Source organism: Saccostrea echinata, unplaced genomic scaffold, assembly GCF_033153115.1.
Source record: "Saccostrea echinata isolate AGI-Se365-2 ecotype Australia unplaced genomic scaffold, CSIRO_AGI_Sech_v1 ptg000029l, whole genome shotgun sequence".
Taxonomy (NCBI): domain Eukaryota; kingdom Metazoa; phylum Mollusca; class Bivalvia; order Ostreida; family Ostreidae; genus Saccostrea; species Saccostrea echinata.
In genome coordinates, this window is record NW_026889778.1 from 35,828,594 (window position 1) to 35,855,197 (window position 26,604).

Genomic DNA, 26,604 nt, shown 5'->3' on the forward strand with positions numbered 1-26,604 from the left:
TTTGAAATGGCACTTGATTCGAATAATAAATTTAATATTTCTTGTATTCGCTTGCCCCATTATTTTCTACCCCAAGAAGAAAATAATATTTGTAAATAAATTTTTTTGATTATTGTTGAGTTGCACCACATCTTAGGTTAATACTGAAACTGTGATGACAAAGCAGAGATGCAGTGAATGCAATTTGATTAAGTTGTTCTTATGAATTAATAAATTATATTTTTTGAGGAGAAAAAAAAGGTGCATGTCATAATTAGTCTGCATTTTTGTTCCCAGTTTTCACTGAAAGTGGGAATTTGTTTGCCCTTACATCTGTCCATACGTCCTTCCGTTATTCTGTCCTTGCATCATTCTGTTATCGTTAACTCTCTTTTCATTACAACTTGGCAATAGTTGCACACATTCAACTCAAATTTGATATATGGATACATCATAGAAATACACAAGTCAAGTTTGAATTTGGTCAAGGTCCAATTGTACTTCTTCAATAGGGAAAAGTAAGAAATTTTCAGTTTTTGCTCTTTTAAGTTAAAAAGGGATGTATATATAAAGTTTAAATTGCATTTACCAATATTTTAACAAAAAATACAGGTCAAGTTCAAATTTGGTCAAGGTCTGATGATTTTTTTTACAGAGTTATGCCCCTTGAACTTACCAAAAAAAGAAATATTTTCTGTGCAAACAAATGTAAAACTAAATCTGGCATTTGAAATTTCGACCGCTTTAGGGGCATTTGTGAAGTTACAACACATCTAGTTGTGTTATGAGCAGTGATTTATATGGTAATTCTTGTTTATTTTGTAGAAACTGAACAGTAATGATGGAAACAAGAAGAAAGAGGAAAGGTATGTGTGTGCATAACAAGTTGTAGTAAAAAAAATTGGTAGTAAACTGATTAAAATTGTGTTTGTAATATTCCAACTGTTACTGATTAACAAAGTAGATCACTTGGAACATTTTGAATATTTTAGACATAGTTTAGGATGATGCAAATTTTATACCGCATTGTTTTTCCTTTGTAGAGTGTTTTTTTTTTTTTTTTACCAATTAAGTATCAAAGTTTCACCATGTCTACTCGGTGCAAGATTAAATAAGAAGCTTTGGCTTAACAAAACACTAAATCACTAAAACAACACACGATGTTCACCATATGCATGTTTATATATGAAGGAGATTAAAGGCCCAGTTAAGATTTAAAGGTGCTTGGACACAGATTTGAAGTTAATATTTACTCAAATTTTCTGTATAATTTAATGACTTATATGTTGCTATAGCATTTCATACGAAAATTTGATAAAAATCTTATTTTGTCTGGAAGTTATTAAAACTCCGAATTTCTGGATGCGTTTGATAGACACATCCTTGCACTTTCACAAATTTTAACTTTATCCTTATTACTTTAGAAAAGTAGCAATTTTGTTGTTTATTAATGAAAAATATTAAAACTAAAATGCAGAAATTTTAGAGTAGGAATGTAGAAAGCAAAATCCTATCACCAGTATTGTCAGTCCGTGCTCAGTGGTGTGTGCAGAGTTTAACAATCGAACACACCCGGTGAAACGTAAACATTAACAACAACAGAGCTCGTGCCCTGTTTACAAAGTTTACGTTTCACGGGTGTATTCAATTTGTTAAACTCTGTACACAACTACGCAACACTGAGCACGGGCTGACAATACTTAAATAAGTGGGTTTTGCTTTCGCACATTTTTACTCTGAATTTTCTGGATTATAGGTGTAATATTATTCATTAATACACAGCAAAATTGCTACTTAAGTATTAAGAATAAAGTTAAAAATTGTGAAAGTGCAAGGATGTGTTAATCAAATGCCTCCCGAAATTCATAGTTTCAATAATTTCCAGATTAAATAAGTTTTTAATTATATTTTGGTGTGAAATGCTATAGCAATATATAAGTTGTGATATTATACAGAAAATTTGAGAAAATATAAACTTCAAATCTGTGTCTATGCACCTTTAATCAAATGAAATGATTGAAATCCTAAACAAAAACATGCATTGCAGCATAAATGGAGTGTGTTGGCATTTTAAGTTTAAAAAAGACACAAGAATTATCCCTTTTTCATAATAGTTTTTTTTTTTTTACGACTATTGAATCATTATTCGAACGTTGGTCCGTTTGACTGAAAGTCGAATAGTTGACTATTCATTGTCATCCCCCAAAAAATTGTATATATAGATAGACCCAACTTTATTATATGACAGGAAGTGGTTGGTCAGCCATATTGTTTTGTAGAGGAGTGAATACATCATGGCAGAAGAATTTCCCTGTGGATTTATAGCTTTTGCTTTCCATTTTGAATTTGCCCAGGCTTGCTCATTTTGTGCAGATTTTTCTTACGATGTGTTAGAGGTCTATGTAGATGGAAAGGATTATCTTTGCTTTTTTTCTGTGGCTGAATTTACAGCATGTGGTTTTTTTTGTCATTTGAATGGATTTTCTTTCTCAAAATATGTACTTGCATAATTGGAATAGGAAGAAAACTGAAATGCTGCACATCAGAAGAAATGATATATTTAAATGTCAGTGTTTATTAGAGTGTCACTTTTTAGCTCACCTGAGCTGAAAGCTCAAGTGAGCTATTCTGATCACTATTTGTCCAGCATCCTTCTGTCTGTCTGTCCGTCTGTCTGTAAACCTTTTTAGCTCACCTGAGCCGAAGGCTCAAGTGAGCTTTTCTAAATGTGTCCTTTGTCTGTCATTGTTGGCATTGTCATTGTAAACTTTTCACATTTTTATCTTCTTCTCCAGAACCACTTGGCCAATTTCAACCAAACTTGCCACAAAGCATCCTTGGGTAAAGGGGATTCAAGTTTGTTCAAATGAATGGCCACACCCTCTTTCAAGGGGAGATAATTAAGAATTTGTGAAAATTTGGTGGTATCTTTAAAAAATCTTCTTCTCAAGAACCACTGGGCTGTAAAAGTTGAAACTTATGTGAGACCTTCATTACATAGTGTAGATTCAAGTTTGTTCAAATCATGACCCCCTGGGGTAGGGTGCGGCCACAATGTAGGCCTTTCAACTAATTTTTCAAGTTATACATATGGTTAAAAAACAATTGATAGATATATTTGTAGGTACGTGAAATTCTCAGAAAAAGATTATAACCTATACATACCTTTAATTAAATCTTAAAAAAATTAATTATCAATATTTGATTTGTACGATGTGGTGTTTTAAAGACAGTTAACTCAAATGTAAAATATGACCAACAAAGTGCCGATTTTTGAGTTATGGTTTATAAGAATGACATATAGGCTGCTTCAATTGGTATTGTTATGTACACAAAAGGGTTCCTTGTATTCTTTGGTACACAAAAGGGTTGACCAAAACAAGGAGAATGCCTTCACTCTATACCTGGAATAACAGTATCAATGAATGGGGAAGGACTATATTCAAGATTTTTAACTCTCCCTAACATTTGCTATGTAGAGGAAAATTTAATTCCATGTTTTTTGTTTGTGCATTGTTGTGCTTCATCTTTTAAGATAAATATTTCTACAATTAAAAGCAACAATAAATTATCTTATTCTTTTCGCTAAGCACGAAGAAGAACAATCAAGTATAAAAATTTAATCAGGTCAAAATTAAGAAGGAGGATGGATTTCACTTTATATTTTTATTAAAAATTTCACTTATATATTATTGTACAGTGTCGATAACTACATGATAATTAAGTTGAACATTTGAGCTAAATTTTAAAACCACTGGATTTCCCTGACAGTGGAGGAATACTTGAGAAATGCTAAAACTTGACATCCTTAAAAACAATTAGCTTCCTCGGACCCGCTCTAAACAAGTTCCGGTAATGGGTTATCGTTCTTTTCATCGAACCCTAGCGGCAGTTGAAAGGCCTACACAATGGGGGATCAAAGTTTTACATAGGAATATATAGGAATAAATTTTTAAAAATCTTCTCCTCAAGAACAATTAAGCCACGATTAGTCATATTGATATGGAATCATCCTCAGGTAGTGCAGATTCAAGTTTGTTCAAAGCATGACCCCCTGGGGTAGGGTGGGGCCACAATGGGGAGTCAAAGTTTTACATAGGAATATATAGAAAAAATTCTTTAAAAATCTTCTCCTCAAGAACAACTAAGCCACGATTAGTAATATTGATATGGAATCATCCTCAGGTAGTGCAGATTCAAGTTTGTTCAAATCATGACCCCGGGGGTAGGATGGGGCCAATGGGGAATCAAAGTTTTACATAGACATATATAGGAAAAATCTTAAAATTGTTTTTCTCAAAAACGAAAAAAGCCACAATTAGTCATATTGATATGGAATCACCTTCAGGTAGTGTAGATTCAAGTTTGAATTTTACATAGGAATTTATAGAAATTTATAAAAAAAAAAATTTTTTAAAATCTTTTTCTCAAGAACAACAAAGCCACAATTAGTCATATTGATAAGGAATCATCCTCAGGTAGTGTAGATTAAACTTTGTACAAATCATGACCCCCAGGGGTAGGGTGGGGCCACAATGGGGGATAAAAGTTTTACATAGGAATATATAGGAAAAAACTTTAAAAATCTTCTTCTCAAGAACAGCAAAGCCATGTTTTGTCATATTGATATGGAAGCATCTTCAGGTAGTGTAGATTCAAGCTTGTTCAAATCATAACCCCCAGGGGTAGGGTGGACCCCAATGTGGGATCAAATTTTTACATGGCAATATATAGGAAAAAATCTTTTCAACAACGGAAAAGCCATGTTTAGTCATATTGATATGGAAGCATCCTCAGGTAGTGTAGATTCAAGTTTGTTCAAATGGGGGGGGGGGGGGGGGTAGGGAGGGTCCACAACAAGGGATTATATAGGAAAAAAATCTTTAAAAATCTTCTGCTCAAGAACAGCAAAGCCATTTGTTATATTGATATGGAAGCATCCTCAGGTAGTTCAAATCCCCCCCCCCTTAAAACTTTTCGATATGGTATAACCCATTTAACTGGGAAATGTTTGCATGTACAGGTACATATAAATATGCAAGAGCCATTAATGTACACACTTATATGTGAGCAGTAATTCATTAAACAATACATATATATATACCGGTATATTTGTATAATCATTATATTTGGATGCAAGAATCTTTCCATTATTATTTTATCTTGCACGAGAAATTATCAGATTTATTTTTATTTAACCTTTTTTTTTTGCATGATCACAATATATTTTTTTTACTACTTGGTGTATGACAAAAATGATTGACGCTTCAAACTTGGACAAATTTCACCTTGGGTCTTTTTCCAATGTATCTAATTACATTTACCTAGGTCAAACCTATCGAAGAATACTTTAATCTTGTTTCAGTTCTTATAATTTTCCAGATGTTCCTAACACAATAATGATGAAATTGACTGATGTACATCTGTAAATCGCATTTTCTTAGGTACCTTAATTGTTTATAATCATAGTCTAATTTAATTCTTAATCTGGGTATAAAAATGAAAAAAAAGTTATTTTGATAAGCATAATTGCCTGGATGTGAAAATCATGAAAATTAAGTCTCCTGAAAAAAAGACAGCTGTTATCGTGGTGAAATTAAGTCACAGGTTCATTGGTAGGTTTTGCCTTGATTATCCTGAGAAAAAAATTAGTTGTTGTTTTTATATGCCTGTCTTAAGACAGGACATATGACATGTATGTTATGCATTCGTGTCCATCAGTCTGTCTGTCTCTTAGCTTTTTTCGTGTCCGGCACATAACGAGCTCTAATACTTTTGTGCCTAGAATTATAAAACTTTGTCAGCTGATACATCTTGGGTAGAAGGTGTTTCACATGTTAAAAGTAGGTTGCTCTGACATTTAATTAAGATGCTTTATGGCCAGATATGGAAAAATCTTGTCCGGTTCATAACTAGAAAACTATTAGACCTAGAATCATCAAACTTAGCCAATTAATGCATCTTAGAAGGTGCGTCACATCCTGCTTCAAGGTCATGCACTGTGACCTTTAAGTGAAATCTTATTAAAAAAAAAAACTGTCTTTTAGCTTTTAAATTACAAGGTTAAGTGTATTGCAGTATCCTTATTTCAAAAATGTTACATCAAGAAAAAAATTTTTTTTCATTATATACTTTACAGTAATCTATAACAAATGTAATGTTATAAGAGAAATTCCACCTCCCCCATTGGTGTAATTATATCAAGCACTGGTCAAGGAAAATTTTGATAACAGACAAGTAATAGCTTTTGAAAAAGCTTGCCTGACTAAATCAATATATATGGAACGTATAAGCAAGAGAAGTGCTAAACGTTCTCATCATCAAGGAGCGACATAGTTGCGATACTTCATTACACAAGATGTACAATTGACTTTCTCAAATGTCATAACCAAATATTACAGATTAACAAATATGTAAGACATGCCACTGTTTAGTCATTTATTAGTTAGCCCATGGGCTGACTAGTTACATTGGGATGAAACTGCAAGTGCACTTTCATAGATTGGAATTCTGGGAAAAATAGACGAGTCGTTCTAAAGGCGCGCTTCTTCATGCACACACTCTGGTCAGTGACAGATTGATGAGATAGCCTTTATTTATAGACTGGTCTCTTCTCTGTCATTCTAGAAGACGAAGTAAATTGTGAACAGTTTTAACTTGAAGTGTTTGAGACAAAAATGCTTCAGTGCTGCTCTAGGACATTAAGTAAATTGCCTGTATACTTTATAGCTAGAGCAAAACAAGATACTAATAATCTCCCGGAAAAAACTTTCTTGCGATGATGGTCTTGCCATATATTATGAATAAGTTTAAAATGTATATGTACAGTTTTAAAATCGTTTACAGTTCTTTTCAATCAATATCAGGATTTTTCTCATTTCTTCTATAATAACATGTCTTTTAATGAAATGAAAACCAGTACAGATCATGATGTAATCTGAAATCATTTTGCCGATTCTTTAAAAAGCTAACCTTGAAACGTACATTATTTTTTAATATTGAAAGAAAAGGGGGAAAACAGACTGAATCAAGAAGGAGGGATGTCCCATTTACTAGGTGGAGGGAATTTGTTTATGATTGGACTAGTCCACTTAAGGGGTATTAAACTGGGAAACATAATAGTAAGAATAATCAGCAAATCCATTGCTTTTGTGTTGCCTGCCCATATACAATGTGTTTTTTTTTAAATGAGATAAAATTTGCAGTTCATAAAAAATCTAAAGCTTAAGAATCAGGTTAAAGAACAAACTTTATTTATTTCCATAGAAGTTATCACACCCATTCAATAGAACAATCCAAGAAAAAGGCGCAAAGATAATTTACTTGTGACATTTGGTGCGAAATGATTGTGTCATCCCTTTGGTAGAAGACAAATGGACTGATCCAGTAGTTTAAAAATGCAAAAAAAATGTTACACAGACATGTTGGTATCATACATGTGATAAGTTCTGGACCCAAATACTGTACAGTAGCCTTAAAAATACTGGAATTTGGATGAAAATACTGTACAAAGGTCATGAAAAAACTGTACAAAATAACAACAAAAATGTTAAATAAGGATTAGATTTAATACATAATTTAATTCAAATTGACATGTTTTATTGGTTGCAATCAACTTTTGCAGCTTTTAAAATTTGAGTAGGGGGCTCATATTCACAGCAATCTCCATTGATGTACATAAGAGACTGTCTATTGTATCTTGTGACAGTCTTTGCCTCCAGTCTGTCTGTATTTTCCGCATGATGCTGAAACATCTCTCAGAATCTGTTTGAGTGGGCAATGCTAAAGGCAGCAAAAGAAACTTTGCATACTTGCATTAATTCTCTCCACATGTAAAAATTAGTGCTGCAAATCATGCAAAATACATGATGCACACTTACTGCACTAACTTTTGCCCATGGAAATTCTGTAACCCATGTTGGATTGAATTTCGTTTCCCCCTATCCCCATCACTTAGAGATGGTTCAGACTCGTGTCTTTTTCTCTTAGACATGTCTCTCAAACTGACGAAATTCTAACAAGTTTTAATTGCAAACCACCCTGTAAAAACAACTCAACATAAAGGAAAATTTGATATGTTTTAATGACATAGTAATTATCGCGGAGAACAGTTCACACCTTCCAGCATGGTATTTTGTTTACAGGCACAGTGAGTCACGCATTGGTGTTGCGAGAATGGAAGAAAAATGGCGGTTTTTTGGGTAACAGTTCAAAATACGGTACAACAATTCATTTCACGTGAATTTTTGTGTACCGCCGGGACACCGTGACGGGGGTCGCAAATACTGTACATATCACATGTATGTGGTATAAAGAATTGCAAAGAATAAACAGGTACATGCAAAAAAACTGAAGAAAGTAAACACATCATTATTTTGCATCAGTAATATGATTCTTTCTTCTGCAAACTGTATTTGTTTAAATGCAGGTAACAAATTCCGATGTAAATCAGCTTGCACAAAATCTAGCTCACTAAGTATGATCACTTAGTTTTGGACCAAGGAATTTTGATCCTTATAATGCCTGATGCACGTGGGGTCAGGCAAAATTGCATGTCAAATTAGAGAGAAATAAATGAAGTTAGTGTGAGGAGATAACTGGTAGAGCATCTCTGATCAAGCAGGTGTTATCTATATGTCTTGGGAATTGAGCAAAGGAATCAGCATCTTAATTCCTTGTGTTGGATTAAATAGTTCTTGTTGGCTAGCCTAACTTTCAAGATGAATTTGATGTAAAGTAATTAAAACTAATTTGATGTTGTATGATATAATTAAAACTAATTTGATATTGTATAATGTGATTAAAACTTAGTTAATTAGTTTTAATTTTTATATCTTTACAACAAATTGCAGAGTGTCATGTCTCACTAAGATGACAATTTTATAGTCTAAAGAATAATTTGTTTTGATGTTTTTTTAGGCTGTAGTGTTAATCAATCATGAAATATATAATAAACAAAGCTGCAGATGGGCATTTGTAAATTAAGCTCTGACACAACCAGTTGATAAATATATGGCATATATTTGTTATAATTAATACCTACACCACAGGAGATGTATATACTTCAAACATTAATATAGGGAATGGAAAAATCTGACATTGAAATCTTTGTATCAAGGTTGACATGATTTTCTTCCACTCTAAACTGTTTACGATAATTAAACAATATTTGACGGGCATATCATACTGTGGCAGGGCACATTATTAACACATCAGTTGGAATAAAAGAAATATTTTTTTATATGGTGTATAAGTATAGTATTCAGGATTATAATAATTAAATTGCAGGGGACATGTTTTAACAGCAGTGGCAGCTTGTGAATTGTTGAATTGTTTGATTGCCTCATTTCAGTTTTAAACATGTTACTTTAAAAGAGTTTTTAGGTCACCTGAGTCACTCAGGTGACATTTTGCTATATGTTTTCATCCGTCCTGCACTAACATTTAAACATTTTCAGCTTCTCAGGAGCTGCTCAATCAATTTCAACCAATTTTGGCATATAGCATTGATGAGTGAAGGGGAACAAAAGTTATGAATTTCAAGGTCCTTGCCCCCTAGGGGCCTGAGGGGGTGGGGCTGAAAGCATCAAAATCAATGCATGGAGTCTTTAAAAATCTTCTTCTTGACTCCCAGACATCAAAGTCAGACTGTTGGCATGATTGTAATAAGCATTTAGCCCTCTACCAAAATTGTGAAATTCATGGCCACAGGGTCAGGGGTTCTGGTGCTTGGGCGGGGTCCTGTTGAATACAATTGAAAATGCATTATTTCTTAAAAAAATTTCTCCTCTGATCCAGGGTATTAAGGCGCTAAAGTTTTTTTTCTTTTGGTTTACGACTCTGCCAACCCTAATTTTCACCAATCATGAAAATAAAAATAATGTCTTTATTCTGAAATATAATTTTTCCCGATTTTTCTCAGCTGAACGATGGGTTTTAAAATTTAGAATGCATCTAAGTCAAATAAGCGCTTATCAATAATTGAGACCTTTACAAACATTTAGATGACCATAAATAAACACATGTGCAAGCCCAAAATGGCAGTAACTGTCATAAGAACAAGGTAATTCCCCACTTAAAGTAATGGCAGACATTTGAAGAACTTTTTCTACATGAAAAAGTAAATCAAATCTGGGTGTATGATGCCCTTTACCATCATTTCTCCAATTGCAATATCTCAATTGGCTAAATTCGAACTGGAATATTGGAGAGTGCCCAAGCCTAACCTAACACAAATAATATTTATGCCCCCTTCAAAGAAGGGATGGCATATTGCTTTGCTGCTGTCTGTCGGTCGGTCTGTCTGTCTGTCGGTTCACCAACAGTTTCCGTTCATTTTCTTTGTAGATGTTGCACATACTGAAATGAAATTTGGTATAAAGATTTATCATAAGAATATCTAAGTCAATTCTGTTTTGGGTACAATTGAGCAATTTCTGACAGAGTTATGCCCCTTGGACTTAGGAAAATTCCAATTATTGGGGGGGGGGGGCATCAGTGTTTCACATACATCTCTTGCTAGAAAATCTTCTCCTCTGCTCTTGGGTATTAAGCTGATGAATTAAGTGTATGGTTATGATGAACAAGGGTGCCTCTTCCAAAATTGTGATGTGGCCCATGGGTCAGGGGTTCAGTGGAAGGGGCTCTTTTGATAAATAGCAAAAATGCATTAATGCTTTTGAAATCTTCTCCTCTGCTCTTAGGTATTAAAGAAACAAACTAACTGCATAGTTATGATGAGCAAGGGTGCCTCTTCCAAAATTTTGAAATATTCGCCCCAGGGTCAGGGCTTCATGTTCGGTGGGGGCTCTACTGATTATATAGTGAAAATGCATTATTTCTTGATAATCCTCTGCTCTGCTCCTGGGTATTAAGTAAACAAACTAACTGTATAGATTTAATGAGCAACGGTGCCTTTTTTAAAATTATGAATTTCATGGCCTCTGGTTTAAAATTTGAACCAACTAAATTGTGGGAAAGTTGTTACGTGATACTCAGGTGACCTTTAAGGCCCGTGGGCCTCTGCTAATTTTAAAAGATGGAAATATTATTGAAAAAGTACACATACTGTAAAAGCCATTGACTAACCGCTTATTAAATTTGAAACCAGTTACGATCTTTCTGACTGATTAGGCTGTTAACTGGTGAATTTTTGTCATCCCTAAAACATATAGTTGCCATCTTTTTTCTACCTTTATGGTACCAAGTTAATAATTGTTAAATATATAAAGCTAGCCAATGTTCTGGGAATAACTTCTTTGAAACCAAACTTGTAAAAATGTGCAGTACAATGTATTTTTATAGGCTATTTTATATAGGCTAACTGTTTATATAGGCTAACTGTAGTGTTTTAGAAAAAAGGGTTATAGCAAAATGTCTAATTTGAAAATGATTTTTTTTTATCTCTCTTTCACTGTATCATAAGAGCATAAAATCTCTACAGTTTAAAATTATTTCTTCAGCACCTGGACGAAAGGATTCCAAGGAATCTGGAGGGAAACCTCAGCCAAATGGAGTGGGACAAGAACATATAGTGGAGAAAGATGCAGTCTATCGTCCGGTTGGAAGGGGAAGGGGAAGAGGCAGAGCTCACAACAGGGGGAGTGGCTCTGGGAATGATCCAGGGCGGGTGATGACATATTCAGGAGAGGATGGACATGTTGACTGTAAGAAAGACTTGCTGGTCATTAAGGTGGATAACACACCAGGGACAAAGTCAGATCAGGTGGAAGTGGAGTATTCTGATGGAGAAAATGAAGCACATAGTGGAGATCACACAGCAGCCCACCATAAGAAGGCAGGGCCACATGCTGAAGAACTGTGGTGGGATGAAGAGGGGGATGATATAGGGCTGGAGTTGCAGGGAATCCCAGCTGAAGATGATATTTTTGAACAGAAAGACTTGTTTAATGATTATCATGGGGAAGGATATGATAAAAATGGCCATTTTGAGGATGCTCGAGGACAAACAAGTCAAGGAGATGCTGATGAATGGGAGGACTGTACTACAAGTGAAGATTTTTCTACTGACAGAAGTCAGAGCCAGACATCAGTATCAGATGATCTGACCTCTCCCCTCAAGGTTAATCTTAATCCTGATGCACCTGTCTTTACTCCAGCTTCACAAACATCACCCAGCCCACTGGCAGCAAAGGTCAGTAAAGAACAAAAGATTGAAAAGGCATCACTTAAAGAAAAAAAGACCAAAGAGTTGAAAGTTGGAGACAGAAATATCTCCAAAAATAAAGAGGAAAAAGCCCCACTGGACAGCAAAAAGGAGAAAACTGAACATTCCAAAAGTGACACAGATCACTCTGACTCTGGAAAGGCAGTCACAAAGCCTGAAGAGTCTTCATTAGCTCCCTCTGAGGAGGAGCTCAAAGGTGAGGTATTTGAGAAACCAACAATGGCCGACTCTCATACCACACAAGAAGAACCTCCTGTAAAGGCAGACACTAACCCTGATGATAAGGGTCAGTCTGATGAAAATCAGAATTTGATTGATCCTCCCACAGATATGCTGCCTAAAGAAGAAGCAGATCAAGATGACACCAAGAAGAATTCTCAAAGTGAGACTGTAGATGCTGAGAAACAAAAACCTGAGGTTGAGGATGAAACAGATTCTCATGATGATATAGCACAAGAAGCCATTGAAGGTAATATTTTGGATAAATTTAGAATGTTTTTTTATGCCCAGCCATGGATATGGCCAGAGCATAAAGTGTTTGTGATGTTCATTTTCTGTCCCTGTGTCCTTCCATCTGTCTATCCATCACACTTTGCAGTTATTCCAGTTTCAAAAAACAATATAAGATATTTTTATTTAACTTCACTCAAGATATTTTTATTTAACTTAACTTATGGTGATACATATTGATGGGAGCTACTCAACTGCATCAAAATTGTTTGACCTTGACCATCCCTTCGACCTTTACCTCAGTTTTAGGTCACCTGAGTCACACAGGTGACCTATTTCTATCTGCTTTTGTCCATCATCGTGCGCTGTCCGCCGTTCATTGGTCATAAGCTTTTGAACATTTTCAACTCCTTCTCTTGAACCACTGAACCAATTTCAACCAAATTTGGCATATACATGATGTATCATCAATAGGTGAAGAGGTTCAAAATTTGTGAATTGATGGTTCCTGCCCCCAGGGAAAAAACCATAAAAATTAGTGCTATCTTGAAAAATCTTCTTTAATCCTGGACATCAAACATTCAAAAACTGTCGGAATGATTGTAATAAGCATTGAGCCATCTACCAAAACTATGAAATTCATGACCCCTGGGTCAGAGTATTGGAGTTAAGACTGGACTCTAATTATTATACTGAGAAAATGCAAAAATTCTTTAAAAACCTTCTTGTAGATTTAGCAGAAAAACTACGTACATGTTTATTATGTGCAAGGCTGCTTCTTCCAAAATCATAAAATGTATGGCAGCCCATGGTCAGGGGTTTTGGTGTTGGTGGTTAGGGGAGGCTCTATTGATTCTATAGTGAAAATGCATTCTTCTCTGCTGGGTATTTAGCAAACAAACCAAGTGCATAGTTATGATGAGCAAGTATACCTTTTCCAAAATTGTGAACTTCATGGCCCCTGGGTCAGAGGTTCTGGTATTAGATGGGGCTCTATTGATTTTATATTGAAAGTGCTTTCATTCTTTGAAAATCTTCTCTGCTACTGTGTATTTATAAGACTAACAAATTGCAGTTATGATAAGCAAGGGTGCTTCTTCAAAAATTGTGAATTTCATGACCCCTTGGTTAGGGTTCTGGTGTTAGGGCAGGGCTCTATAGATCAGAAAATGCATAATTATACCCCACGCAACAAGAGGTATAATGTTTTTGACCCGTCCGTCAGTCAGTGTGTCAGTCAGTCAGTCCGTCAGTCCTGTTTTTTTGTCAGCTCAACTCCTCATAAACCGCTGCACAGAATTTCGTCAAACTTTGCTGATATTTAGCACACAATGTGTAGATGTGCATATTACCAGGAAATTCTGATTCCTTTATTTTTTCTGGGAATTTCAGCACTTTTCAACTTAGATTTTTGGCCATATCTTGAATATAGAGATAAACAGTTTGTCAGCACAACTCCTCTTAAACCGTTGCACAGAATTTGGTCAAACTTTGCAGATATTTAGCACACAATGTGTAGATGTGCAGATTACCAGGATATTCCAATTCCATTATTTTTCTGGGAATTTTGGCACTTTTCAAATTAGATTTTTGGCCATATCTTGAATATAGAGATGAACAGTTTGTTAGTGCAACTCCTCTTAAACCACTGCACAGAATTTGGTTAAACTTTGCAGATATTTAGTACACAGTGTGTAGATTTGCATATTACCAGGAAATTCCGATTCCATTATTTTTGCCCTAAGAGTTTTGCCTATTATTGAAGAAACTTTCAAGCTAGGTAATAAGGAAATCCACTGGAATCATCTTTTATAATGAAATTTTATGTGAAATATTTTATGACCTTAAAAGACCCCTATTGATTTTGAGATCAAAATATTAATGATTTAACACACACACACACACACACACAAAATCAAAATCCCCCCCCCCCCCCCTCAAATTGGTGCTTTGCCTTAAATAATTTCGTAAGTACAGTTTATAAACAAATTCATATGACTACATCATAATTTTGTTTCCATCAATTATTTAAATGTGTAAATTGTCATGTGTTGGACATGGACTTACACTCATTAACAAATCGAAATCACTGAGGAATTTAAATAACAGTTTGTCAGCATAACTCCTGCACTGAATTTCCTGAAACTTAGTAGGTATTTCAGACATAATGTATAGATTTGTATATTACCAAGAAATTTTGATTCCATTATTTATCTAAAAACTTAATTAAAGGATCAGTGCACTTAAGCTATGAGAGTTGGATCCCGGTGCTTTGCCAATAATAAATTTCTGAAATTTATAAATTTTTTGAATCAGAATTATTAAACAATATCTTAAGAGCAGAGTTTGATATATTATATCACATAAGAATATTAAATAATGCCAAGCGACAGTGGTTTTTGCGACAGGGGTCTAGCAGTTTTGTCACATATCTATTGTTATTCATATGCATACCAGTTTTCAACGACATTGTTTACATCGAGCCGCAACTTGTCCATTCTTCTCATTTGCACAGAATGTGTATTTTGATTTAAACTTATACATATCCAAAGGGCAATGTTGGACAATTTGCGTCTCATATGTAATTTTCAAAAAAAATCTCCAAACTACGCTCGGGTTAGCTGCTAAATTAACAGGTCACCAAGTGTCAACCTATTTTGACCTGTTTGATATTATAATCACTTTACTCACATGACATTCCACTGTTCGATTTGCTCTCATTGTGTCTATCAATATACTTCAGGGCTGTACACACGGATGTATATTTAAGTACAAAATCTGACTATGTATAGACTTTTAATACGGTGAATCCTAAGATTTTTCGAATCTTATAAAACTGTATTAAGAATAGGGCAATGCTCTATTTCTTAATACTAGTCTTAACTTACCTTTCATTTTCAAACCAATCGAAAGTACTCACATTGTGGTCATCCTATTTTTATCATAACAAAAAAAAGCACGTGGTAAATAATGGTCGACTTTAGCAGTAAAAATATCGAAAAACTCGTTGTTTTATGGGAAGAAGATCAAAAGGGGTAACTACATGTAATTGTAAAAGTTGCTCAAATGCAGCGTTATCTATTCTACAGAAGTTTTAAACTACTGGGGTCTTCTCTTTGCACATCATCTAGCGATGCATTGTGTGCACCAAGTACATATACATTTTCGTTGACTATGTTTTTTAATCTGAAATATACTTGTTCCATCAATAAAATGTTAATTCAAATTACAGATAGTTTGTATTTCTTGGAGTTTTCATGTTAACCTACCGACTCAAATTTTAAGTTAAAATTTTATATTTCATTTCCGAATGTTATTTATCTATACAATCATGCATATAATAAAATATGTATCACTGTGAGTACTACATACATGTATAATTTGTTTCACTACACGTTTGTATTACTCTACGTACTACATGTACAGTGAATTATGATTAAATGTAGTGTGACATCGAAGTCATGTACATGTGAATCTTTCTTAAAACATACATTCATTCTTTGAATTGAAAAGCATTCAGCATATAAAACGAAAAATGATAAAGCTAAAGAAAAAAAGAGGGGGCACTTTTTATCATATACGAAAACTTAAGATTGATCTAATTCGGTGCTAGGCATCAAACATATGGTTACGAATCATGAAAATGATCAATATGTATGGCCATGAATCATTTATTATTTGTGTGAATCATGAAGCTACACAATCTTTCTCTCCCCCATTTAAATTCATACTGTAGAATCAATCTGGAAATAATGTGCAAATGTTTACATTCCACTTCCATGCGATTTAAATATCTCCGCCCATTTGTGGGTACCTTAAATTCGAAAGTGGTCCAGTTCAAATTTCCGGAATTTAAGGCTTATACATGTTCTTTTCAATGACGTTGTGTGGAATTATAGCAATATGTTTAATAAAAAATTCGAAGTATAAATATCAAAAGCATATGTATGCACAATAATCATAGATTAATTTAGCAATATAGTCTAATTTAAGGGTTAAAATGGGTGACCGAAAAGGCTCCAAATGACACTCTAAAGTGCACTCATTCTTTGTAACATACAAAGATCTGAATGTCCTTATATGCAAGAAGTTTTGATGTGGTGATTTTTTGCAAGTAATGCCCCTTTCTGAATTATACCGTGTTTTTAAACTGCACTGTGCCATTCATTACGTGTTGTATTGTCGAATTTTGGGGGAGCGTGGGGTATGTGAGCTTGCTCACTTTTTCTTTCATTTTTTAAAAAAAAATATTTCTTCCTCTCTTCCCTAGGTAATTAGCAGACTAACAAATTGCATGGTTATGATGAGCAAGAATCACTCTTCTAGAATTGTGAAGTTCATGACCCTTGGGTCGGGGGTTTTGATGTCATGGCAGGGCTCTTTTGAATATGTAGTGAAAATGCATTTTTTCTTTGAAAATCTGCTGCTCTGGGCCTTGGTTTTTAGCTCACCTGAGCTGAAAGCGCAAGTGAGCTTTTTTGATCACCTGTTGTCCGTCGTCTGTCTGTCCGTCCGTCTGTCTGTAAACTTTTCACATTTTCAACTTCCTCTCAAGAACCACTGAGCCAATTTTAACCAAACTTGGTACAAAGTATCCTTGGGTGAAGGGGAGTTTGAATTGTTAAAATGAAGGGCCAAGTCCCCTTACAAGGGGAGATAATCAAGAAAAGACAAAATAGGGTGGGGTCATTAAAAATTCTTCTTCTCAAGAACCACTGGGCCAAAAATGCTGAAACTTATGTGGAAGCATTATGGGATAGTGTAGATTCTAAATTGTTCAAATCATGACCCCCGGGAGTAGGGCAGGGCCACAATAGGGAATCCCAAGTTTTACATTGAAATATATTGGAGAAATCTTTAAAAATCTCCTTCTCAAGAACCACAGGACCAGAAAAGCTGAAACTAACGTGGAAGCATTCTCTGGTAGTGTAGATTCTAAATTGTTCAAATCATGACCCCCGGGGGTAGGGCGGGGCCACAATAGGTATTAGGAGGGGAAAATCTGGTAAAGAACAGCATGGCCAAAGTTACTCAGGTGAGCGATGTGGCCCATGGGCCTCTTGTTTGAAGTATCAGATTTTTAGGTCACCTGAGTCACTCAGGTGACCTATTGCTATCCGTTCTCGTCCGTCGGCGTGCGTCATGTGTTAACATTTGAACATTTTTAGCTTCTTCTCTGTAACCGCTTAACCAATTTCAACCAAATTTGGCATATAGCATCTATGGGTAAAGGGGAACAAAAATTGTGAATTTCATGGTCCCTGTCCCCCTGGGGCCTGAGGGGTGGGGCTAAAACCACCAAAAATAATGCAATCTTTAAAAATATTCTTTACTCCTGGACATCAAGCAGTCTAACTGTTGGCATGATTGTAATAAGCATTGAGCCCTCTACCAAAATTGTGAAATTCATGGCCCCAGGGTCAGGGGTTCTGGTGCTAGGGTGGGGCTATATAGATCATATAGTGAAAGTGCATTATTTCTTTGAAAATCTTCTTCTCTGCTCCTGGGTATTAAATAAAGTAACTAAGTACATAGTTATGATGAGCAAGAGTGCATCTTCCAAAATTTTGAATTTCATGGCCCCAGGGTCAGGGGTTCTGGTGTTAGGGCAGGGCTCTATTGATTATATAGTGAAAATGCATTAATTCTTTGAAAATCTTCTTCTCTGCTCTTGGGTATTAAATAAAGTAACTAAGTACATAGTTATGATAAGCAAGAGTGCCTCTTCCAAAATTGTGAATTTCATGGCCCCTGGGTCAGGGGTTCTGGTGTTAGGGCAAGGCTCTATTGATTATATAGTAGAATTGCATAAATTCTTTGAAAATCTTTCTCTCTGCTCTTGGCTATTAAATTAACTAAGAACATAGTTATGGTGAGCATGGCTGCCTTTTCAGAAATTGTGAATTTCATGGCCCTTGGGTCAGGGGTTCTGGTGTTAGGGCTGGGCTCTATTGATTATATAGTAAAATTGCATTAATTCTTTGAAAATCTTCTTCTCTGCTCCTGGATATTAAATAAACTAAGTACATACTTATAATGAGCATGGCTGCCTCCTCAGAAATTAAGAATTTCATGGCCCCAGGGTCAGGGGTTCTGGTGTTAGGGCGGGGTTCTATTGATTATATAGGGAAAAGGCATGAATTTTTCAAAGTCATCTTCTCTGCTCCTGGGTATTTTTCAAACAAAGGAAGTGCATGGTTATGATAAGGAAGAATGCCTCTTCCAAAATTGTGAAATTCATGGCCCTGGGTCAGGGGTTCTGGTAAGGGGGGGGGGGGGGGCTCTATAATTGATTATATAGTGAAAATGCATAATTTCTTTCAAAATATTTTTTCTACTACTAGTTATAAAGTAAAGAAACAAATGTATAGTTATGATGAGAAAGGGTGCTTCTTCCAGAATTGTGAATTCGTGGCCAATGGGTCAGATGTTCTGGTGTAAGGATGGGGCTTTATTTATTTAATAATATGGTGAAAATGCATTTCTTTGAAAATATTCTATGCTTCTGGGGATGTTCAAGGCAAACAGAGTAAAAGTTTTAATATGCAAGGGTATTTTTACCAGAATTTTGAACACCTGGACCATTTAGTCAAGTGTTCTGGTCCTGGCCAGGGCTCTATTAACTTGTATTCTGCTGAGCAAAGTTATTCCCCTTTGCCATTCACCTTTGATAATTAATCAATGTAAATAATGTATTTGAAAGCTTAATAGAATAAGAGAATTATGCAAGAAAATTTATTGTATAATAAAAAAAAGTACTTTCATAGTTTTAATGACTTGGAAATAATAGATGAATAAAAATGAGACAAAAATTACTTCTCCTCTTTTAAAATGTTCTTCAAAGGCCAAGAGAGGCCATTGTGAGATGTAATAATATGGGGTTAAATAATGGACAATTTGTTAATAGTCTGCATGGGAATAGTGATGAATGGGGGGGGGGGGGCAGATAGATACTAGACCAATTATTTTGTTGATGCTAATCATACTATTTTTCTTGCTTTTGGGCAACAAAGCTTCATTTATCAGTTTATGGATCCTCTAAATTGTTGTATTGTACTCAGGTGACTGTTAAGGCCCTTGGGCCTCTTGTATCAAAACCTAATTTACATCATTAATTAAATAATGTTATTTCGGACTGGTAATGAATTTAGTAAAGGAAATACCTATAAGAGGCTCATAGGTCGCATGGTCACCTGAGCATTTTATGCTCGAATTGACAAATACATGCTGTGTAAATTATTGAATTATTTTGACTTTTTCCTTGGTAAGCCCAAAATGAAGGAGTGTGTATTTAGAGGCAAACACCTTAATGCGGGTATTACTGTCTCATGACAGCATCTAGTTATTATATTACAATATGTATACTCGTATGTACCTCTTGTAGATGCATTTATCAATGATTATACAATTAAGCACTGCTCATTATATTTAAGATCATGTTTGTTCTATCATTTGGATCTTCCTCCTTCTTTGTTTCATGTTTGTAAATCTTTTTTGCTCCTCCGGGGGCCCAAATTGGACTAATAAATCTTGTATCTTGTATAGAGAAAGATCTTTAAAATCTTCTTCTCAAAAACCAATTGGCCAGAAAAGCTGAAACTTGTGTAGAAGCATCCTGAGGTAGTGTAGATTCAAGTTTGTTCAAATTGTGATCCCTGGGGGTAGGGTGTGGCCCAATGGGGGGGGGGTCAAATTTTTATAAAGGAATATATAGATGAAATCTTTAAAAAAATTCTTCTCAAAAACCATTTTGCCAGAAAAGCTAAAACCTGTGCTGAATTATCCTCAGGTTGTGAAGATTGTTTAAATGGGACCACAAAAGGAGATCCAGTTTTTACATAGATTCAAGTTTGTTTCAATCATGATTCTCAGGGATAAGGATGGGCCACAATGGGGATCAAATTTTTGCATAGAGATGTATAGAGAAAAAACTTTAAAATCTCTTTCTCAAAAACCACTTGCTTAGAAAATCAGTAACTTTTGTGAAAGTATTATCAGATATTGTAGATTCAAGTTTGTTTTTGGGGATAGAGTAGGTCCACATACATTTGGGATCCAATTTTACATAGGGAAAAAAATTTAATCATTCTCAAAGAAGTCAAATGTTATATGATTTTACTTTTATGCAAGCATCTTAATATATTGTTAATTCTCAATCATTTAGATATGACTATAAAGTCATCTTGTTACAATGTTTAACATAAATATATCTGGAAAAAAAAACCGGAAAATCTCTTTACATAGGATCTTTTCTACTACATTGTCCAGATATTTAGTATATGACTCCATAAAGCTGATTCTATTTTGGCTAGTGTTGCTCAGGTGAGCGATGTGGCCCATGGGTCTGTTGTTTATATAATGCCCTTTTGCATTCATCATTTAATTAGACCCCGCTCAATGGGCACCCTTTAGTGATCAGTCTGTCCATACGTTAGACTGTCTGTCTGTCTGAGATCACTTGTCCGGAGCATATTTTCTCTTTCCTTGACCCAATCTGGTTCATCCACATCCACAGAGTGCCTTTCGGTAAAGGGTGTGCAGTAACCTTCAACCAAGTTTCTAAGTCTAAGGTTAAGGTCATAGGCAGAATTATATGTAAAAATCCTTATCCAGAACTTATATTCTCTCCTCTTGGTCCAGTCTGGCTCATACTTCACCAACAGAGTGCCTTTACTCAAAGGGTGTGCAGTGACATTGAACAAAGTTTCTAGGTCAAGGTCATTTCCTTTCCAAACAAATTCCAGATCATATATTCTCTCCTCTTAGTGCTATCTGGCACACACTTCACATAAACAGAGCTTTTAGGTAAAGGGTTTGCAGTGACCTTGAACCATATTTTTAGGTCAGATGTGAAGGTCATAGCTGATAACTTTAATATCCAGTTTTGGACCTTAAATTCTTTCCCATTGGCTTAATCTTGCTCAGAGGTTAGCAGTGAGTTTGAATTTAAGTTTTATGCCAACTGGAAAACTTCGAAGTTATAGGTTAAATCTCTGAAATGCTTTAAATCCTAATGTATATTAGTTTAAGCGAGGCCCTTTGAGATGGTCACAATGTCAATGATGTCTAGTTATTCCCTACATTTTCCTATTTCTTTTTTTTTAACAGAGAGAATGGTTGCCACACCAGTGTACCAATACTTTTCAGATGAATGTTGCTTTTCTTCTGATGATAGCTTCAGGGATCCAGATTTTTTGTGTTCTAAAAGTGAGGTGGAAAGGAGTTTTAGTAGTGATTCTGACGATGAAAGTGACACTTTATTCAGGCACAAAAAAAGAAAACTTGAACACAATGTCAATAAGGCTAAAAAAAGGAATCTCAATAAAAACTTGGAAGAAAAGGATAATGTTTCCGACATTGAAGACGATTCCTCTATGTCTGATATTATCAGCTTACCCTGCACTTCCCAATTCAACACAAGAGTTGTTTCGAAGGAAGAATTTGGATTGCTTCCAAAAGGAAAAATAAAGGAGGGATGCAAACAAACATATGATAAACAAAATTATTGTACCTTCTGTTCCAAAAATATCAAAAGTAAAATATCAAGACATATTCTTACCCACAAACTTGAACCCAAAGTGATGAAAATTCTTTCTTTACCAAAAAGATCCGAGGAGAGAAAGGTTGAATTAGAACTTTTAGCAAATGAGGGAAACTTTAAGCATAATTAAGTTTTGAAAAAGAAGGAAGGACTGCTTGTTGTAGCAAGAAGAGAATCCCAATTACAGCATAATCCTATGGACTTCTTGCCTTGCGAGTATTGCAAAAAGTTCATTTTGAAAAAAAATCTGTGGTTGCACCACAGAACTTGTCCAATTCATGTATTTTATGAAAAAAACAGAAATGTAGAAACAAGAGGTACTGAGAATGAAAAATCCAATAATGCTGTGAGAAGGGGATACAGTTTGTTGTACAGTGGATTGATTGATGAAGATACTTCAGTTGTGAAAATGTTGGACAGGATGCGAAATGATGAAGTAAAAGATGTGGTTATGAACGATTCCATAATAAAGAAGTATGCTTCATTACGAGTAGAGTCTCTAGGAAGCAAAGAAGATCAGAAAATTGGTGACATGCACCGGATCTCACAATGTTGTCGAACACTGGGACGCTTGATTATTGAATGCAAAAAATTGAATTCTACTGCAATGATTACTTTGGATACACTTGTGTCCCCACATCATTTTGATTTAGTTGTTTCTGCAACTCAATCAATGTCTGTGTCTGGAGAAAATCCTGCAATTTCACTTGGAAGTTTTATTGGGAACATTTTCGGACACATAATACAAATAAAGACTGGAGAAGCACTTAGATCCAATGATGAAAAGAGAAGCCAGGAGGCCAGTGATTTTCAGAAACTATTCGAATCTGAATGGAATTACAGAGTGAATGCAGTTTGCACAAGAAGAAAAAACACACTGAATAGGAAGAGAATCCAAGTGCTTCCACTTACAGAGGATTTACAAACTCTGCGTGACCACATAATGTTGAAGATGAAGGAAACATCATCGAAGTTAAAGACAACAAAGATGGCATGTGATTGGGTTGAATTAGCCAAACTAACCTTATCTAGACTTATCCTCTTCAACAAAAGAAGAAGAGCTGAAGTAAAAGACTTAAAAGTACAGGATTACCAATGCCGTCCTGACTGGAAGACAGAACAAAGAGGGGAATTTGAAATGGCCTTAACATCAGCAGATAAAATTTTGGCTAACAGGTAAAATTCTTTAGCACCATATCAGCTTACCTTAAGCAAGTAGAGGAAATTTACATGTAAATATTAGTGAAAGAATGCAATTGGATGTAAAACAAGGTAAAGATTAGGGCTGTGCAATAATATCGATATTCCGGTATATTGTGATTCATTTACAAAAAATATCGTATTGCGATACGTTTTTCCAATACCGGTATATCGGTAAAATGCTTGGGCTTGTGATTTCTAAAGTAAAATTTAAAATGCCAGAAACGCTTTCAATCATGCCTAATACTAAGGTTCCTGTTGTATGGTTATATTTTGTTGCAGAACTAAGGTGAAATTGGCAAAAACTTTTTTTTTTTGCGTATTTATAAAACAGATGTAGTTTTATTCACTCCTATTATAAATGGAGGTTAATAAACTAAGAAAAGAGCATTTTAACTGTTATTAAAAATATTGCAATACAGTTTAAAATATCGCAATACGAAATTCCCAGCCGATACCCAGCCCTAGTAAAGATGCTACCCTGGTCTAGGATTGGGCTAGGTCTGGTGTTACTAGATTTACAGGAAAATATACATGAAAAGAACTACAGGCCCATTTAGGTTCTTTCAGACTATAATTCCAGGGGTATGCCATGGTAGTTATTTTTCTACAGTTATTGCCAAAATCAAAGAAATGTTGCTGTTATCTATTCTCCAATATACCTTAAATGCCATAAATATATAATTATCAGATCAGAGACACATACATGTAAGAAACACGTGATATATTAACCTCATACTTATAATGAGTTTATTACTTTAAAGAATATCAAATTCACATCTTGCTTTGAGACACAGCATTGCATATTGCTTATGATGTTTATTTCAAAGAACATGGCTGTTCTGAGGATTGGTACTGCTTGATCTTTACAAAAATGAGTAATTCTGATAATTGTATTAACCCTTTGTGTGCTGACTTGTTTTAAGTGAGTGGTAACCTCAGTTCTGAGTTGTTTTGGAAAATTGACAAAATTGTCACATTGGCTTACTCAAATGCAGATATCTTAAAATTTTGACAACCAATTTGCATGAAATTTGGCAAATATGAAGCAAATATTGTGTTTTTAGCTCACCTGAGCCGAAGGCTCAAGTGAGCTTTTCTGATCACATTTTGTCCGTCGTCCGTCCGTCCGTCTGTCTGTCTGTCTGTCTGTCCGTCCGTCTGTAAACTTTTCACATTTTTGACTTCTTCTCAAGAACCACTGGGCCAATTTTGACCAAACTTGGTACAAAGCATCCTTGGGTGAAGGGGAATTTAAATTGTTAAAATGAAGGGCCAAGTCCCCTCACAAGGTAAGATAATCAAGAGAAGACAAAAATAGGGTGGGGTCATTAAAAAATCTTCTTCTCAAGAACCACAGGGCCAGTAAAGCTGAAACTTATATGGAAGCATCCTGGGGTAGTGTAGATTCTAAATTGTTCAAATCATGACCCCCGGGGGTAGGGCGGGGCCACAATGTGGAATCAATGTTTTACATAGAAATATATAGGAAAAATCTTTAAAAATCTTCTTCTCAAGAACCACTGGGCCAGAAAAGCTGAAACTTATGTGGAAGCATCCTGGGATGGTGTAGATTTTAAATTGTTAAAATCATGACCCCTGGGGGTAGGGCGGGGCCACAATAGGGAATCCAAGTTTTACATTGAAATATATAGGAAAAATCTTGAAAAATCTTCTTCTCAAGCACAACTGGGCCAGAAAAACTGAAACTTATGTGGAAGCATCCTGGGATAGTGTAGATTTTAAATTGTTCAAATCATGACCCCCGGGGGTAGGGCGGGGCCACAATAGGGAATCCAATTTTACATTGAAATATATAGGAAAAATCTTCTTCTCAAGAACCACTAGGCCAGAAAAGCTGAAACTTATGTGGAAGCATCATGGTGTAGTGTAGATTCTAAATTGTTAAAATCATGACCCCAGGGGGAAGGGCGGGGCCACAATAGGGAATTCAAGTTTTACATTGAAATAAATAGGAAAAATTTTTAAAAATCTTCTTCTCAAGAACCACTTGGCCAGAAAAGCTGAAACTTATGTGGAAGCATCCTGGGGTAGTGGAGATTCTAAATTATTAAAATCATGACCCCCGGGGGTAGGGTGGGGCCACAATAGGGTTTCCAAGTTTAACATTGAAATACATAAGAAAAATCTTGAAAAATCTTTTTCTCAAGAACCATTAGGCAAGAAAAGCTGAAACTTATGTGGAAGTATCCTGGGGTAGTGTAGATTCTAAATTGTTCAAATTATGACCCCCGGGGTAGGGCGGGGACACAATAGGGAATCCAAGTTTTACATTGAAATAAATAAGAAAATTTTTTAAAAATCTTCTTCTCAAGAACCATTAGGCAAGAAAAGCTGAAACTTATGTGGAAGTATCCTGGGGGAGTGTAGATTCTAAATTGTTCAAATCATGACCCCCGGGGATAGGGTGGGGCTACAATAGGGAATCCAAGTTTTACATTGAAATATGTAGGAAAAATCTTGAAAAATCTTCTTCTCAAGCACAACTGGGCCAGAAAAGATGAAACTTACGTGGAAGCATCCTGGGATAATGTAGATTTTAAATTGTTAAAATCATGACCCCCGGGGATGGGGCGGGGCCACAATAGGGAATCCAAGTTTTACATTGAAATATGTAAGAAAAATCTTGAAAAATCTTCTTCACAAGAACAACTGGGCCAGAAAAGCTGAAACTAATGTGGAAGCATCCTGGGGTAGTATAGATGCTAAATTGTTAAAATCATGAACCCCAGTGTAGGGCGGGGCCACAATAGGGAATCCAAGTTTTACATTGAAATATATAGGAAAAATCTTGAAAAATCTTCTTCTCAAGCACAACTGGGCCAGAAAAACTGAAACTTATGTGGAAGCATCCTGGGGTAGTGTAGATACTAAATTGTAAAAATCATGACCCCCGGGGGTAGGGCGGGGCCACAATAGGGAATCCAATTTTACATTGAAATATGTAAGAAAAATCTTCTTCTCAAGAACAACTGGGCCAGAAAAACTGAAACTTATGTGGAAGCATCCTGGGATAGTGTAGATTTTTAATTGTTCAAATCATGACCCCCGGGGGTAGGACAGGGCCACAATAAGTATTAGAAGGGGGTAAATCTGGTAAAGAACAGCATGGCCAAAGTTACTCAGGTGAGCGATGTGGCCCATGGGCCTCTTGTTTGAATTGATAAAGTTTTTTCTAAAATTCTTATATCTGACATTGCCATGGTAACAAAATTTTCAAAAATAT

General features: G+C 35.3%; 1 protein-coding gene across 1 annotated transcript in view; it reads left to right on the forward strand.

Moving 5' to 3' along the window:
- Nucleotides 1–820: 820 nt before the first annotated feature.
- LOC133195242 (uncharacterized) overlaps nucleotides 821–26,604 on the forward strand; it is a 42,871-nt gene continuing 17,087 nt past the window's right edge. The window contains exons 1-4 of the mRNA XM_061331100.1: nucleotides 821–845; nucleotides 11,442–12,635; nucleotides 21,725–21,992; nucleotides 22,458–23,333. Of these exons, the coding sequence (XP_061187084.1) occupies nucleotides 821–845; nucleotides 11,442–12,635; nucleotides 21,725–21,992; nucleotides 22,458–23,333 (2,363 nt within the window). The remainder of the gene's footprint in view (nucleotides 846–11,441; nucleotides 12,636–21,724; nucleotides 21,993–22,457; nucleotides 23,334–26,604) is intronic.